At 43.3% G+C, this 18630-nt stretch overlaps 1 protein-coding gene across 1 annotated transcript in view; it reads left to right on the top strand.

Annotated features, from left to right (window-relative positions):
* LOC146209746 (DCC-interacting protein 13-alpha-like) overlaps positions 1-18630 on the top strand; it is an 87332-nt gene that overhangs the window by 17871 nt on the left and 50831 nt on the right. Inside the window, exons 5-7 of the mRNA XM_084603416.1 lie at positions 5601-5688; positions 6039-6080; positions 8117-8229. Coding sequence (XP_084459542.1) covers positions 5601-5688; positions 6039-6080; positions 8117-8229 — 243 coding nt within the window. The remainder of the gene's footprint in view (positions 1-5600; positions 5689-6038; positions 6081-8116; positions 8230-18630) is intronic.

Raw genomic sequence — 18630 nt, 5'->3', positions numbered from 1 at the left:
TTGAAAGCACTAGTTGTGCTTGTCTGTTGCTACATAATGACTCCTTGTATACACTGTGTACCTAGTGCAGCAGGGAAAAAAAAAAGAACTGTGTTTTAAGGCAGTTGATGATGAATTTGGTTATCAAATTGCTCTGCATGGCTGGTTATATGGCTGTAGCGCCTGAAGCTTGGAGGAGAACTCTGGTAATCTATAAAATTTTTCTTCAAGCTTAGGAAAACAGGTCAGTAATGTAAAGAAAAAAAAAAATGAAAGAGTGCATTGACAACTTGTTTTATTTTATTGCATAAGAAATGGACTGCTTTTAAGTAAACAAAAGCCATTAGCAAGTGCGTTGTAATGTGGACGGCGGGGTGTTTTCATATTCAAGCTCGCCAGTGCAGGAAATACTGCTAAAAAGAAAGGCAGGGGTGCGAAGCATTTAAGGAAGATAGAGTTCTGCCTGCTTGATTTTTTATCTTTATCTCGTTTACACTGAATAGTTCGGATACGAATAACCATTACATCCACTAACTTTTTAAATGCTTTGGTATTAACCTCACTAGTGATTCATTATGTACTTACAGCGTTAACTACATAGTAAATTTATCTAATAGAACAATTGACTACCTTCGTCATAACCTACTCATGGCTGCATCTTACCTAAATTATTAACTTGCAAAACACTTGTGTGACCTAAACTTGAATATGCTAGCGCAATCTTTGATCTGTTGAGTGTGCGGTAGAAGTGTGATCATTACTGAGTGTGGTGGTAGAAGTAGGCGGCAGGATAATTAGAGAGGATACCGGTAAGCTGTCTAAGGAGACGAAAGGTTTGATTAAGAAACGCCAGAGTATGAAAGCTTTCAATCCAACAGACCAGATTGAATTGGCCGAGAAATCAAAGCTAATCAATAAGCGCAGGGTGGCCGATATAAGGAAGTATAACATGGAGAAAATTGAGCATGCTGTAAAGAACGGGGGAAGTCTTAAGGCGGTGAAGAAGAAATCGGGCATAGGTAAAAACCAGATGTATGCGATAAGGGACAAGGCGGGCAACGTCATCACGAATATGGACAAGATAGTCAAAGTTGCCAAGGAGTTCTATACAGATCTCTACAGTAGCCAGAGTATTCAGGACCGTAATGAGATTGGCATAGGGAAAAACAGTCAGACGTTCCACCAGTGACGAAGGACGAGGTAAAGAAAGCATTAGAAACTATGAAAAGGGGGAAATCAGGTGGAGGCGATAAAATAATTACAGATTTGCTGAAGGACAAGGGGGATATCATACTAGAAAAACTGGCCACCCTGTATACGCAGTGCCTGGTGTCATCGACGATACCGGAACCATGGAAGAATGCAAACATTATCCTCATTCATAAGAAAGGGGACTCTAAGGACCTTAAAAATTACAGACCAATCAGCTTACTGTCTGTTATGTATAAGGTATTTACTAAGGTAATCGCTAATAGAATCAGGACAACCTTAGACTGCAATCAAGCAAAGGATCAAGCAGGTTTTCGGAAACGTTACTGTACTATCGATCATATCCATACCATCAATCAGGTGATAGAAAAATGCTCGGAATATAACCAGCCCTTATACATAGCATTCATTGATTACGAAAAAGCATTTGACTCAGTTGAAACATCGGCGGTAATGCAGGCATTGCGAAATCAGGGGGGAGACGAGCCGTACATGAAAATAATGGAAGGTATATATAGGGACTGCACAGCAACCATAATACTGCATAAAGAAAGTAACAAAATTCCCATAAAGAAAGGTGTTAGGCAAGGAGACACAATCTCCCCAGCACTATTCACAGCTTGCTTAGAGGAAGTATTCAGAGACTTGGAATGGGAGCAGTTAGGGATGAGGGCAGATGCAGAATACCTTAGTAATCTGCGATTTGCTGATGACATTGCCTTGCTAAGCCACTCGGTAGATGAACTGCAAATAATGATTGATGACCTAGACAGGAAAAGTAGAAAGGTAGGCTTGAAAATCAATATGCAGAAGACTAAGGTAATGTTCAACAGCCTCGGGAAGGAACAGCAGTTTACGTTAGCTAGTCAAGTACTGGAAGTAGTAGGCGAATATGTCTACTTAGAACAGGTAGTAACCGCAGATCCAGACCATGAAAAGGAAATAACAAGAAGAATAAGATTGGGATGGAGCGCATTTGGCAAGCACTCGCAGATTATGACTAGCAGCTTACCGGTATCGCTCAAGAGGAAAGTATACAACAGTTGCATCTTACCTGTACTCACCTATGGTGCTGAAATGTGGAGGCTAACCAAGAGAGTTCTACCTACGTTGAGGACAACCCAGAGGGCTATGGAATGAAAAGTGGTAGGGGTAACATTAAGAGATAGGAAGCATGCAGAGTGGGTCAGAGAAATAACTGAAGTTACCGACATTCTAGTGGAAATTAAGAAGAAGAAATGGGCATGGGCAGGACATGTAGTGCTAAGAGAGGATAACCGATGGTCGCTTAAGGTAACAAACTGGATTCTAAGGGAGGGAAAGCGTAGCAGGGAGCGGCAGAAAGGTAGGTGGGCGGATGAGGTTAAGAAGTTCGCAGGGGTCAAGTGGATGCAGCCAGCACAGAACCGGGTTAAGTGGAGAAATATGGGAGAGGCCTTTGCCCTGCAGTGGGTATAATCTGGTTGATGATGATGATGAAACTAACCTTATCACAGCTCTTGAATTTGTACAGAACCGTGCTACTCATTTTATCCTTTCAAACTACTCACGATGGTTTCTACTCACGATAGCATGTTCAACATACCAACTGTTACGTTGAACATGCTGCACAGGCCATTGTGACAGCATCATCCCGCATCGTGGCCGCACTACTGCATTCCAGAAGTCTGTTTTGGTGCACACAGCTCGCGACTGGAATGACTTTCCCAGCAGCCTTGCGCTAATCTCCGACTTTGCTCATTTCAAGACTTGATGACTGCCATCGAAGAAGCTTCATCGTTTTTGTAATCGCTATACAACAGCTATATTTAACAGCTGTTCAAGTGCCCATCCCTCATATAATGTTCCGCCTGGGGGAATGCAAAGCATAATTATTTCATGTGCTTATGAAATTTTTGTATACGAAAAAAAAAAATACCGTATTTACACAACTGTAAGTCGACTCGAATGCAAGTCGACCCCCTCCCCCTCTCATCCCCTACACCCCCAAATCGCATGTCCCGAAAACAGCGCTAGAACACTGACAGATAGAAAAAGATGAACACACATTATTTATTTTTTCTATTTTTCCATAATCCAGCACTGTTTTAACATTGTGTTCAACCAGCTCAGCCAGCAAGCCCTTCGGAAAAAATATTGCCTGGCTATGCTGCTCGCCTCCACTTCAAGTCACGTATTTCGATTATATACGCTGCAAGCTTGGCCTCCAGCTCTGGATAGCATACCAACTGTATCCTTGAGAAGCTTCTTCACTTGGCATTGAAAATTTTGTCTCACCGCCATCACCATTCCCGCGTAACCCATTTAGAACCTTCGAACTAGTGGCCCACAACGCAGTTCTTTCTTCGGCATAAATGATAGCCACCTGCTTGAATGCTGCGCAGAACAAGCGCCAAATGCATTTTGGACTGAAGAGCTCATGACAAAGCATGTGGCCAGTTGTAAAGCAAAAAGCGCGAACTCAACGAACGATCGTTGTTGGCTCTTCCATCGACCATCAACATTTCCTGGAAGGGCCGCCATGTCACGTAAACCGGCGCGACTGACGCGCAGAAAGTGAGTGTCGCCGCGATTTGAAAAATGGCTCTTCCGTAAACAATCGACACTCCCGCACGTGCAGTTCGTACTACACGGTAAAAGTTAAAGAAGAAAAATTCTCCCTGAGAAGCACGCACAGTAACTTAATTTTGCAATTGAAGCCGTAGAGCAAATAAATTCACTGTATCTTTCCTGATATAGTTTTTATCTTTCTCTTATTAAGAGTGCCATGTTTGGTTTCGATTTTAAGTCGACCCCTCTCACTTCTGATTTTCGAATTTTAAAAAAGACGTCGGCTTACTATTGTGTAAATACAGTAAGCATGCTGTTTATTTCGGATATTGTTTTCAACATTTAGCTCTTTTTTCGTCTTGATAGGTTTTGTATGTTGTTAGCGGCAAAACGAAAAAAGTCGAATTAGCTCCTCTGAACTGCAAACACATTTTGCATGGACGGAATATTGTTGAAGTAGGCGTTTGCACTTTTGGGCATGCCGTTAGTTTGGATGTAAGTACATATATACAGTCGAACCCGGATATATCGAACTCGAAGGGGATCGCGAAATCGTTCGATATATATCGATAATTCGATATACAAAAATCGGCTTGTGACAGCACTTACGATGCCAAAAAACGATACCGTATTTGTTGCGTCAACAACCCACTCACATAATGAACCCACCCTGCACTTTTGCACGGAGAATTTGAAAAAAAAAAAAAAAAAAGGCGTTAAGGCCAGCTCGCTCACATGCAAGCGATTGAGCGATCTCAGGGACGAGCGGCAGCGACAGAGCGAAAATTTTCAAACTTGTTGGAACTGCGTCCCTCTCGCTGCTGGAGCCACCGCGGCAGCTCTAAACTAGGTTTCTGTGTTGCCGCGACAGAAATCGCGAGCGTTTTCGCATGCATGTCGATGGCGCGCGTCACTCCGTTTCGGTCGTCTCATCCACAGCTCATTGGCAGCGTGCCAAGATGCTGCGCAGCGATAACGTCGGGGCGCCTTTATCTTTTGATAGCTCCTGCAGTGGCGGGGAGCGAACTTGGCAGAGTGCCCGTGATGGCTTGATTGCACAAGACTGGTTCGATTTATCATGCTGCGCTTGAGGCGGGCGTCATAATCGCAGCAGCTGACCGCGTGCTTTCGTTGATTCATACATGCAAGGATAAACGACGCCCGCAAAAAAAAAAAAAAAAAAAAAAACTGCCGCTTCTTCACGTCCGAACAGCACAACGATAAGAAAGGATGACTCGAAAAAAAAAAAAAAAGAGGGAGAGCTGCCGCTTTTTAACGTCCGCAGGCACCATAGCTACCTCAGCCGCCGCGCGCGCAGAGAGTTCGCAACACATGCTGGAGAAAGCGTTGACGCCTGTCTGAAAACGGGCTGAGCTGGCTTGGCGCATGCGTAGCGCGTGCTGAAGGAGAGAGACAGCTTGGCAAAAGGATGGGCACACCCGCGCACATGGCTTGCAAACGTCATGTGTTGGCGCGCGGAAAACGATAACTGCAGATGCGCGCGCCTTTGGGGAATGGGCGCGGCGCTGCCTAGACCAGCCGTCGCCGAACTGTTCCTTCTCATTCCTTCCGCTCGTGGCTTGAAAACGGCACGCGGCAAACGGCCAAGGGTGATGCGATTGTCTTTCGGGAAAGCACACTTTCCAGTGCGTGGTGCGGAGTTCGATATATTGAACGACCGGTGAAATTAAGTTCGATATATGATGCGGCTTTCCTATACTTTTACATGGGATTTTCAAGGGGATATTCCGTGAGTTCGATATAACCAAAATTCGATATATCCGGGTTCGATATAACCGGGTTCGACTGTAGCTCCAAATAGTGCACACATCACTTGGTTAAGACAAGCACATCCCTTGCAGATCAGCTCCTGGCACCAGATGTGCAGTGCTCAGATAGGTGATGGCATGGTCTACCCTCTCTCCAGGTTCCTGGAGTCTGACCTTAGAGGTGGGTCCCCATCTACATTTTTACGGTTTGAGCTTGGAGTGAGTGTAGCATGCTCTGAAGCAATGGCCATTTATTGTCCAGTTACAGTGGCTGTTTTTCTGGCACCTTAACTGTGCCTCCTGATAAACGTTTGCTCTATTTTTGCTAAACTAGTTAGCAGAAAGTGTATTTTCAAATGCAGGCGAAATTTGTACCTCAAAGTATCTTTTTTCTTTGTGGTATGGTGTACTGCAGGGATGTCTCCTTTTTTTTGTATAGAAGCAGATAGTTATGCTCTCCTGGTGTATTTATTACGCTGTCATATAAATGTCTGCTTTGTTTTCTGTCTTCTTTGTATGCTTTGGTTTTAGACATCTTCAACCTGGAGGAACAGTACAACAAAGCCACTGCTGGTGAGTTGATGTGATGGCACATTCTCTGGATGGGGCTGAGCTCGACAGTAAGCTAATTTAACCTGAGCTTATTCAGCAGTTTTTACTCTCTTTAGAATATGTTCTTGTAATGGAAAGTTCCAGACCTTTCTCACATGCACTGGCTACTTTCATACTGCATAGTGTTCATGTGCTCATAGAGTACAGGTAGCACCTGCAGTGCCCACTTCCTCATGTTTTCTGCTTCACCAAAGTACAGTATAGTCCCGCTTAAATTAAATCTCATATAAAATTGACAGTTTGAAAATATTTTGTTTCGTTTTTCATAAAATAAATGCAAACAGAAAAATCCACTTAGGGTGATCACTATGTGCGCTAATGGCTTAAGACGGACTTTCATGGCCTAACTCTCTCTACCCATGCAGCCCACGCAGCTGTGTTGAAATGACCATGCAGTACTTATGAGAAAAGGAACACCGGGACAAAATCAGAACTTTCCCATGCAGGCAGTGCTCAGAGATGCCACATTGGCGTTAGAAATGTACTTCTGTGAAGGCAGAGGTGTTGCTGCTCTTCCCACGCCATCTGTGCCCTTTGTCTCCCACATTATATTCGTGAGATTCGTGAGGCCTTTGCCACCGGCTAGTGAGGCCAAAACCAGTAACAAAAAAGTAAAAACTCAGCCGCAGTGACTGTCGCCACTAGAGAAGTGGAGAGATTTAAGAAAGAAAGCAGCCTTTCCTAGTGTGGATCACTTAACCACACATCTTTGGCCTCCTGTCAGCTCCTTATTGCCATCACTTTGTGTCGTGGAACAGTTTATTTCACTTTCATGCACGCTGTTTAACCTGTGAGGGGAAAGAACTGCATGGAAAAATAACCTTCCATATTGAGATAAGAGGAATGCTGGAGGCGACAGCATGTGGAAAGGAAAACTCTAATTTAAGACTTACATGCCAAGAATGAAAAACACGTGCACAAAGGAAAAGAAATAAAAAAAAAAGAAAAAACACGCATGAAAGACGAAGTTTAAAAGGAAGGAAAGGTTCACTCAGATTTAAGTGTCTCGACGCTGAGCCTAGTCATTGATGTGCCTGACGAGATGTGGCGGGGCAGTGACGCAGTCGGTGGTTTCCGGTTACAGCCTGAACGGACGCATAATTTTGACAGTCATGTCTATGTTAGGCATCATTGCTGCAGCATGGGCCAGTCACGGTTGCGCATCTCTGTAGTGGTCTCCAAGTTAGGTAGTCCGGAGTGGAGATGGCAGTAGTCTGTGTTCAGTCAACCGGATAGTAGCCATAATACGATGGCAGCAGGTCACGGGAGGCGCAGGAGGGGAACAGCAGTTCCCGAATCTGGTGACTGGGAAATTGAGTGAGATGTCTGACCATTGTCAAGGGCCTGAGTCTGGTGACTCGGGTCATTGACAATAGTCTGTCCATGTCTTGTAGCCCGGATGTCTGTGGCAGAGGTCCAAGGTTGTGAACCCGGGGCACCAGCAGACACAAGAAAAAAACTCTCCATTGCCGACCACTTTCTCGCTGTTTGCCATGCTCTCCTCATGCCACATTCGTTTTCCACTCATTCTTATCCTCTTTGTGCTTCCCAAACAACCGAGGCGTGGTGCAGGCTTCTTACAATGCCACATTTCCATTCGGCTAACCACTCGGAAATAGCCGCTTGAGCTTTGTGAGATGATTGACATATTGACCAAATATCGCGTTAGCAAGACTGAAATCAATCGCAGGTTTCGCATTGTGAAAACTACCTGACAGATGTTTTGAAAGCTAGAGCGCGAGTTTCAAATGCATTGAAAGGTAGCAAGCTTGCACTGAAACGAGCTGAGATACACAAGCTATACTTTACTCTGCACTAATAGCTTGTTATGCGATTGATTTTTTTCTGGATACCTTATACTACAGATTTGAAAACAGCTTTTGCAACAAAAACGAAGTAAAATAAGCTACTGGGTGGCAGTCGAAAGTGGATAAAGCTTTGAGTAAGTATCAGTGTAAGTGCAGTAGAAGCTGACGATGTTGTTTTGGCTGCTGCAGAGCGGGAGCAGGCCCTGGGGCGCTACTGCAAGCAGTCGAGGCGCAAGGACACCGACCGGCAACGGCTTGACTTGAGTGAGGAGCTGTACCTGGCCAACCGCCGATTCCACACGGTCAGCATCCAGGTTTCTTTGGCAGAAATGAGGCAGTCAGGTTGAGTAGGAAGCTAATGCAGGCAGAGCTTGGCAGAAGTTGTCTAATGCCTGAGCCAAGTTCAAACTTGGTCATTTTGGTGCAGTTCAGCTACGGGTTTCAGGACAAATGGGTGTACAGACGGCTGCATAATTTGCTAATGTGGCGGCGTTATATGGTTATGTCCTATCAGGACAAAGTGTCTGCAAAACTTGCCAGCAAAATTTGTTGGCACAAAAACATTACCCCATATGGGTGAATGTGAAAATATTTAATGGTAGTACAATAATGACCGTGTAATATGAAGTAGTGAGTTGGCCAATTGTAATTCATTAAATTATTGTAATTAATTGATTGTTTTTTCAAAATGGCATCTTCTGTGTGTATGTGTTAGGGAAAATTAGTGTTTATTAGTGTTTAAAAAGATTATTTCATGTGTAAAGTATACTTTGGTAAGATTGAACACAAAATTTGTGAAATAATGAAGTTAAGAGTAAGTAATGAATATAATATGTAATGAATGCAGCTGTGAAGGTCATGGACAAACAACTGCAGCATACGAGTAGTAGCATTATGTCATTGAATTAATTAAAATCAGTTAATTTAACAAATTCAATTTATTCACTTCTTACTTGTGCTATATTCGCGTTACGAAACCACATCATCTGGCAGTCAAATGAACGAGTATGTCACATGACTAAGAGTATCACATAATTACGTCACGTGAAAGCCATCTTGGACAAGAATGTCACGTGGCTCTGAGAATACACACGGCAGGAGCAACGGTGTACCGTCCAATCCTACACTTGCAGGAGCACTGCAACGAATGCTCACCAAGGGAAGGGAGTTCCCATCATGCGGCCCAAGTCCTGGCCTTGCTAGCAAAAGCTCCATAAGAGACGTGCGATATAATTTTCGCATAAGTAACGCTCAAGCTTTTGTATTTCTTCACCGCAGATTCTACTGTAATCTTGGGATTTTTTTTCAGATAAGAGATAGGAGTTCAGTTTTTCAGTAGCATCAAATAATCATTGCCTGGGAATTCCCAGGTGCAAATAGTTGATACAGTCGAACCCGGATATATCGAACTCGAAGGGGATCGCGAAATAGTTCGGTGGAACCCCTTTATAAGGGACATGCACTGGGGAGCACTTTTTGTCTCTTATTTGAGAGGTCCCTTATAAGCAGGGTACCACGTTTACACTTTTTAACAAGACCTCATTTCGGTGCCGGCATCTTGCGGCTAAAATACGCAAAAGAGAATGATACATCATGTCGCAAAAGCGTTATAATAGCTTTCATTTACATACTATTGCATTTGCTTGGTGGACTACCACACTGACTACACCGTGACCTTGCAACTTTCTTACATTTATTTACTGCTGAAATAGTTGTAAATCGTCAGCTTCATGGCTGCATTGACGCTGTTCAACACAGCCTCTCCAAGCTTGAAAATCAGGCCAAGAGCCTCATGGCTGATGTGCAAACTATGTTTGCTGCGATTGCAAAGTGCGATCGTGATGTGACTTGGCACCGCAACTAGTGATTCGCAACTAAGTTATGTGTTCTGGTAGCACTACAAAAATTCATGTAAAAAAAAAGCCACGAAACCATAAAAATAACTAGCTTACCACCAAGGTTTTAGAAGCAGCCAAAGCTATAAAACATCACCTGCAGCAATATCCCTCAGAAATTTATGCCTGTTTGACAAAGGGTAACAGTGGCTGTGAGTAACAAGTCTGTCTGCGAGTGTCGCTATTGAGATGAAAAATAAATGAAAAGCAAACGAGGCATTTCTGAGTGGAGTTGAAACTGGTTGAGCAGTTATTTGTCCTCACCAGAGCAGAACCACTTGTGTTTTTATGTCATTTGTTTGGTCTTGGCTTAGCTATGTTTCACTTTCTAGACACAATGACTTGTTTATGTCCGTGCCATCAGCTGAGCACTTTCTTTGCATTTACTAAATAAATTTGTCACTCATACTGAAATGCAACATAATAGACAATTTTCGCTATATTCTTCAGACTAGTGGATACAACCCTATGATAATTCGTGATAGGAAGCTCTAAAAATTGGAGAATCCAACGCGCACTCCCAATGCTCGCATATGCAGTCGCACTTGTGCTCTTCGTGGCAAGCCTGAAGAGCTTCTCTATGTTGCATTCCCACTGCAGGGGCTTCTTTTAGTCATTTCATAGCTGACTGACTTGTTCTTTGTTTTCTGAAGTTGTAATTAATAATAACGGCACAGGTGTGTCTCTCTTTTATTTTCACCGTAGCAGCTACTGAACCTGGCGATGGATGGTGCCGCATATATTGTTAAAATGTCTGTTATAAGCAAGACTAAGTACTAAACTTTTAAGGCTAATTTGTCCGTTATAGCCAGTTGTCTTCTACATCCTCTGTCTGTTAAAAAGGAGGTCCAATTAATGAAACTCATAGGGTGGCCAACCATTTGGGCGAATGGTGTCTCTTATAGCCGATTGTCTGTTACATCCATGTCTCTTATAACGGGGTTCAGCTGTATATCAATAATCGATATACAGAAATCGGCTTGTGACGGCACTTTCAATGCGAAAAAACGATACCGTATTTGTCGCATAATCAACCCACTCGAATAATGAACCCACCCTCCACTTTTGCACCCGAGAATTTGAAAAAAAAAATGCGTTAAGGCCAGCTCGCTCACATGCAAGCGACTGAGCGGTCTCAGCGACGGGCGGCAGCGACAGAGCGAGAGTTTTTAAACTTGTTGGAACTGCGTCCCTCTCGCCGCTCGAGCCACCGCGGCAGCTCAAAACAAGGTTTCTGTGTCGCCGCGGCGGCAGAAATCACGAGCATTTTCGCTTGCATGTCGATGGAGCGCGTCAGTCCTTTCCGGTCATCTCATCCACAGCTCATTGGCAGCGTGCCAAGATGCTGCGCAGCGATAACGTCAGGGCGCGTTTATCTTTTGATAGCTCCTGCGGTGGCGGGGAGCGAACTTGGCAGAGTGCCCGTGATGGCTTGATTGCACAAGCCTGGTTCGATTTACCACGCCGCGGTTGGGGCGGGCGTCATAATAGCAGCAGCTGACCGCGTGCTTTCGCTGATTCATACATGCAAGGATAAACGATAAAAAAATAAAATAAACATCCCTGCAAAAAAAAAAAACAAAAAAAAAACCCTGCCGCTTCTTAACGTCTGCAGCCGCCATATCCTACGCTACGCCGCGCGTACAGCACAACGATAAGAAAGGATGACTCTCGCAAAAAAATAATAAATAAAAAACAGAGTTGCAGCTTCTTAACATCCGCAGGCGCCATAGCCATGTCCGCCGCCGCGCAGCCGCACGCAGAGTGTTCACAACACACGCTTGAGGAAGCGTCCGACGTCTGTCTGAAAACGGGCTGAGCTGGCTTGGCGCATGCGTTGCGCGTGCTGATGTAGAGAGATAGCTCGGCAAAAGAATGGGCACACCCACGCACATGGCTTGCAAACGTCATGTGTTGGCGCGCGGGAAACGACAACTGCAGATGCGCGCGCCTTTGGGGAATAGGCGTGGCGCTGCCCAGACCAGCCGTCGCCAAACTGTCCCCTCTCATTCCTTCCGCGCGTGGCTTGAAAACGTCACGCGGCAAACGGCCACGGGTGATGCGATCGTCTTTGGGGATGGCACACTTTCCAGTGCGTGGTGCGGAGTTCGATATATCAAACGACCGGTGAAATTGAGTTCGATATATAACGCGGCTTTCCTATACTTTTACATGGGATTTTCAAGGGGATATTTCGTGAGTTCGATATAACCAAAATTCGATATATCCGGGTTTGATATGACCGAGTTCGACTGTATTTCCAGAACCCGAGCTAATGGTTCCTGTCACAGGTGGGAAAGACAAGAAGACTTGGCGTGCAGTACAGCTTAAGCAAGGAGAACCGAAACAGCATATTATGAATTGCTTTGGCAATGCCGAAGTAGATGCTGTCAGCCAGAAAATTACCACTTAGAATTGGTTTCTAGGTTTTTTGATAAGTGAAGCTCATTAAAGACGGCGACATAGCTGTTGGTATTGGTTCGTGAAATGCAAGTATGGATTTAGAAATTCTGCAACGAAGGAAGATCTTCATAAGTCTTTGCAAAGTCATGCAACAGACGGATGCCCTGCAGTGAGTCTCAAGCACAACAATCACAAATCACCAGTCTTAAACAATGTAAGCAGGTTTGTTTGTCGCATTTTTTTTTCAAATGCTAATCCAGAGTACTGCTGCTCAATTGATTATACATGCATCAGCTCATGTTAGGTGACAAAACTAGGCTTTCGCATTTCTCCAGTGCAGATTCTGCAGTGCTGTCAGAAGTTTTTGTCAACAGGCATAGGTTTCTCATAGAAGCGAGCATTGATTGAATTTTGATTTTAAGAAAGTGATAATAAGGCATTTTTGTTGTTAAATTGCTCAGTTCAAGGTGGAACAGTGTTTTGTTTTGTAATTAAGTGAGAAAAATCTTTTTCTTCAGGTGCTAATTATAGTCGGAGTAGTGAAAATTTTTAAAATTTGGGGAATTTTGTAAACAGCGGACCAAAACTGTGCCAAGAAGAATTCACATTGTCCCAGCTTCCTCATTATAGAATTTATGTCCAGACCTGACATCTCCATACCATGTCTCAACTCAAGTTTCACTGTCTCAAACTTAAATTTCATCAAAGCAATTGATATTTGCAAAGAAAAATGAATAAGAAATGGTGCACTCTCAAGGTTTGTACTGAGCTACTGTACGACACTGATGCATCCGCACTAAATGCTATTTTTTTGCTTTTAATGTTTCATTCCTTGCTTCAAATGGCTCTGTAAAGGATTTTCTACATATTAAATCTGTGTCAGATATAGATAGTACTATAATAATAGTGGGTTCAACTTTTTTATGGAGATTTTCTAGTCGTGTAGACGCATTACCTGAAGGTATTATTCTGAACTTTCTTTTATGCTCGGAATAAAGTGTTCCAAGCCTGAGAGGTGCGTTGGATTTTAGCTAAATGCTTAAAAAATCCACTCAGATTGTGCCATCTTAGACACACTGGAATCATGTTCTCTGGTGACAGTTGAACAGGACTAGGGATGTTTTGCTTGGCTGACTGCCAGCATTCTTTCCTAGTAACAGTTTGTTTATGATGTGGGTTCAGCTTGGTCCAATCAGTAGTAACACTAATTTGCTTAAGTCCACAGCTATATACAGTAAAACCTTGTTACAAGAGACACTCAAGGGACCCGAAAAAGTTGTCTCTTGTAAGCAAGGTCTCTTGTAAACAAAAATTCTAAAAATACTGTGTTGATCAGTTTACTGCATATGGGCATATAAATGTATTCACACACATTAACAGGGAATTGTTCAGGAAAGCTTCAAGAAGTTATTCATACTAGTATGTATTTTTGTGAGTGCAGAGTATCAGTTCAGTTCAGTCGTTCAGTCGTGTCCAACTCTTCGTGACCCTATGGACCATATCATGCCACGCTTTCCGGTCCCTATCTTCCTAACATCACATAACTTCATCTGCAGCACCTCGGGGATGCCATTTAACCATCTAACAGTGCAGAGTATATTCATTCCCAAATTCTGGAGGTAAAGCACTTCACTTTGCAAGCCTTCCTGTTGCTCAAATACCTTTGAAGCACTCTTACATGCTCGTCACTCTCAGATGCTGACACTTTTCCTCCAAAATGTTCTCGTTGTCATCCTCTGTGGCACATGTGTCATTTACTTGTGCGAGAATTGCAGTCTGTAAACTCTTTGGGAGCACACAAGATCCACATCTGCAGATATGAATTCCTCAAAAGATTCTGGTACCTCAACAGTCTCTTGGATGCTCGCCCAAGCTTCATTTTCAAGGAAGCTTTCTACAGTATCCGTATATGAACCCTCTTATATCATGTCACCTCATTTAAAGCCTGCTTGTCTGAAACAGTTTTTCGCTGCTTCAGTTCTCAGGCCATTCCAGACACTTGAAATCACCTGAACAGCAAACTTCGCATCAATTACTATTGTACAGTCTTGCTACCTGTCGAGCAGCAGGCATTCTACCAACCTTGTTTTGTACAGCAACTTGACAGAGTGCATAATGGCTTTGTATTTTAGTTGAAGGTAGCGTGTGGAGTTTGGAGGGAAAAAATAGCTGGTGGTTTTGAGTACGAGAACTTTGGTGCTGCTGCAAGCATTGTCCGCAAAAAGAAAGACATCAGGATTCTGAGCTTTCATCTTGTGATCAAATTTTAACAATTCGGAGTTAAAAATGCTGGATGTCATTCATGCATTTTGATTTGCTGCGTAGGTGACGGTAATGTGATGCCAGTGATTGAAACAATGGGATCGTTTTGACTTTCCAATCAATAGGAAGCACTCCTTCTTAGTTCCTGTCATATTGCAACAAAAAGGATGCTGATATGAAACAGAATCTAGCTAAGGGAATCTGAAGTGCATCATGTATGAGTTGGTACGCTTCAGCTGCATTGCATGAGCACACTTGGGTTGTGTCTCTTCTAAATAGTGAAGAATTTACCCTGGGGACCTGAAAAAGTTGTCCTTAGTAACGGAGTGTCTCTTGTATGCAATGTTGTTAACATGGCAGACATAGGAAAACCAACCAAACCATTTTCAGATGTCTCTTATAACCGAGTGTCTCTTGTAACATGTCTCTTGTAATGAGATTTAACTTAGTTGGAAAATGTGGTTAGGCAAGCTGAAGGTACAAAGGCTTCCTGGAAGCTTGCCATTGAATTTGTACACAGTTGTGTGGAACGTGCCAGCTGTTACCTGTTCACATCATTGCCAGTGCATGGCAAAATTCCTCGCGGCTTTTGTTTTTTTGAAGCTGAGAGGTTTTTCTCTACTTGTTTGAGTGAAATGTTCTTCTCAATGATTTCTCTCGGCATCACCATGCTTATATCTGTGTCCTTACAGCTGTGCCATTCAGTGCAGCCAACAGGGAGACCCTACATATTGCGTGCCTCTATTTCTTATTTATGATTGCTTTTAGATGTTAGGTTTAAGTTTCTAGCTACAGGTCATTGACATAATACCTCTGTCACACGAACACTTTCGATCCTCATTGAACTCAATCTGCATCCAAGTTTTAAAGAATGATTGAAGCATCCGGTGCTACACGGATGTTTTGAATAACCATTGAGAAGTCTCCTTCCTCTGCATTAGGTAACGCCGCATGGGTGTCGAGATTTAAAAAAGATGTCTTAATATAAGCAAGCATAATGTCCTAACAATTTTCTGTCATGACTTTTTAGACATTTCTGGGTTAATACAGTAGAACCCCTTTATAGTAAAGTCACTTGGACCAGCAAAAATCTTTACTATATCAATGTGTTTACTATATCAATTGGGGTGACGTGGTCCTGACGATGCTGTCTGGTAATTAAATCAGCACTTACTGAGCACGTCTTGTTGCTTAATGCAAAAAACTCTGAAACACCTTCGATCTCTCTGTTATCATCTCTTTGTGCAATTTTTTTCAGTTATAAAATTTTTTTACATTTTGTGGAAGGTACCTCTTAAGGGGGGACGCGACCTTTGAAAACCGAAAAATCTCGAAAGAGTAGATTTTTGGTAGATTATATATTCCGGTAGTATGTCTTATAAACTACCATTTCTGTAATTATCAATGCTCAACTCGGCGTAGAAATACTCGAAATTAATTATTTAACAAGCGGCGGCAGCCGCGGAGCAGCGAGCAAGCGCCGAAAATTCCCAAACTTCGCGCGCGCACCATTCCTCTCCCGCCGAACTGAGTGCCGCCATCTTGGTCTTGTTTTGTTTGTCAATTCTTGCGCTTTCTTCGGCCACCCTCGGTGGCTGCGATGGCGGCGCGGTCGAAGCGTGGCTTGCTTCCGATTGGGGGCCTCGTGGCAGCTTTCAAGTTTCCCGCGCTCGAATTCAAGGCTGTGATTAGCTAGCTTTTTTTTTTTTTTTTTTTTTTTTTCCCGGCGCTGATGTCGCGGAAGATAACCCGGGAAGTCGCTTGCCGCATTTGGGCCGCTCCTCGTTCCTCCGGTGAGATGCCGCAGTAGATAAACCGGGAAGCCGCTTGCTGCGTCTGCGCTGCCCATCATGCTAGGGCGAAATGCCACGGGGGAATCTGGAATGCCGATTGTCGCGGCTTGCAGAGCACAGGATCGACGGATCTCAGCACGTGGAAAGTGGTCCACGGCACCAAGGCGTTCACTGTAGCTGATAGGCTAGTCACACAGATGTTCGTTGTAGCCAGACGAAGCGCCATAGCCCTAATGTATATTTTGACGGCCGCACCGGACTTGTTTGTGATAAGCGAGTGTTCATCTTAAGTGGGGCCGGTTTAAGTGGGCTTGACTGTACCTGAATAAATTTTGAGGGCAAGGCAAGCCCATGTATTCAAAATATTATGTCTGGAATTTGTTATAATTAGATTAATCAACATAGGTCTAATTGATAACAAAAACTCCAGTGCTATGCTATTTTTCAGCAATAAAATTTAGAAAAAGGGCTTTGTCTTGCCCTGAGGAAACTATCTAGGAATCAGCATGACAAATTTCACAATGCCAGTGCCTTTCGCAATTTCTCCAGGCTTGACATAAAGGACCTATTCGAACCAATTTGATATTCTTCTGTAACTTGAGAACTAGCATGCACAATTCTGTGAAACTTGGTGGTTTTTCATTTGTTAATGTCATGAGCCTGTCCTGAAAATTTCATCATAGTAACATGAGAAACAAAAAAGTTATTGTTCTCTCAACCTTTGAGAGCCGTTTTCTCAGAATCAATTTTTTGCATGTTGTGGCTGCTAGGGAAAGTCATAGCTTAAGAACCGCTTATTGGATTTTAATGAGGTTTTTTTTTTGTTACATACCTAAGTAAATTTCTGAGGGCAAGACAATTTCTTTTTTTCAAAATATTTCACGTGTAACTAGGGGCAGTCAATTAAAATATCGTTAAGTCAGGTGTAAATTTTAACAGTAAATTTGGGGCTGTACTAAAATTTTTCAGAGAGGAAATTTGGAAAAAAGGAATTGTCTTGCCCTGGGGAAACTATCCAGGAATGACCATGACAAATTTCACACTGCTAGCAGATTTTGCAAATTCTCCAGGCCCGCCCCTAGAGACCTATGTAAACTATCTTGATATACTCCTTTAACTTTAGAACCAATGAGCCCAGCTCCATGAAACTTGATAGTTCTTCAAATGTGAGTACTATGAGCATACCCTGAAAATTTCATTCGAATACCTCAAGAAATAAAAAAGTTGGTGTTCAAGGGTAGCCTCCCCCCTTAAGCATGAGGACAATGTGGTTGCGCATACAACCATGTTTGATTTCATGTGAAAACCAAAGCCTTACATGGACACAGTGTCACTATTTGCTGTTTTTGTATTTTAAAAGGCAATAAATGATAATGCGCGTGGCAGTCAAGTGCTGCAAGACCGCACACGCTGCACCTCCACTTCTTGCCTCCGCTGCTTCGTGCTGCACAGTGCTCTGAATGTTGGCCCATTTCTTCCCCTTCCCTTATCTTTGCTTCACTTTTACTCTCCTTTACTTTCTGAACGGACCGCACCACCTCTTTTTCATGTTTGTAGACAGCTTTAATTTTTTTTTTCCTACGCGCTGCGTGCTTTCCCTTACGGCTTTGATTCTTCCTTAAAGTAGGCTTCTCCTGAATGCTGCTAAACATGATGGTAAAGCCACTTTAAAGAATGCTGTTATTTTTTTTTTATTTTTTTTTCAAATACAAAAACATATTTGCCTCGCGATTCAAGGTAGTGCGTGGGTGGTGATGTCATATTATAGGAGTCATCGCGGTGGCCAGGCGCACTTTACCATAACCGATGTTTACGAAAAATGTCTTTACTGTAAAAGGGGCAAAATGTAGTACTGTTGCCTATGGAACATGAACTGGGACTTCAGTTTCACTTATATCCAAGTTGTTACTATATCCGAGTTTACTATAGCGGTGTTCTACTGTATTTGAAGTTTTATTGCATTGCGCAGCCTACGCACGGCCGCCGTAAGAAAAAAATGAAGACTGCGGCTAGCGGTGGCACATGAAGCCATGTCTGGCTGTTCTATTCAGGCCTAGATCCATGTCAGCTGTCTTTTCCTTTGCTCCTGAGGTCCTGAGATGACCCAAGACTACCAACACAATGACTGATCAAGGCAATATACCAGCACAGAGCAGGACTCGCACCCACAGGACATCTCATCGTTGCGACTTCGCCTACCTTCTTCTGGCTCCAGTCTGGATTTTCCAACCTGAAAATCTGGTTTTTCCAGATTGATGCACTGTTTAACCTCTACTGCATTACCTCGAAAATGATGCCTTTTGGTTCAAGTACGTGCGGATGCTTTGCAACTCCACTCAAACCTTCCAGT

The sequence above is a fragment of the Amblyomma maculatum genome, chromosome 1 (assembly GCF_055883805.1).
Source record: "Amblyomma maculatum isolate TAMU_Amacu chromosome 1, ASM5588380v1, whole genome shotgun sequence".
NCBI lineage: Eukaryota > Metazoa > Arthropoda > Arachnida > Ixodida > Ixodidae > Amblyomma > Amblyomma maculatum.
Note: the sequence above shows the minus strand (reverse complement) of the source record. Positions and strands in the feature narration are given on the sequence as shown.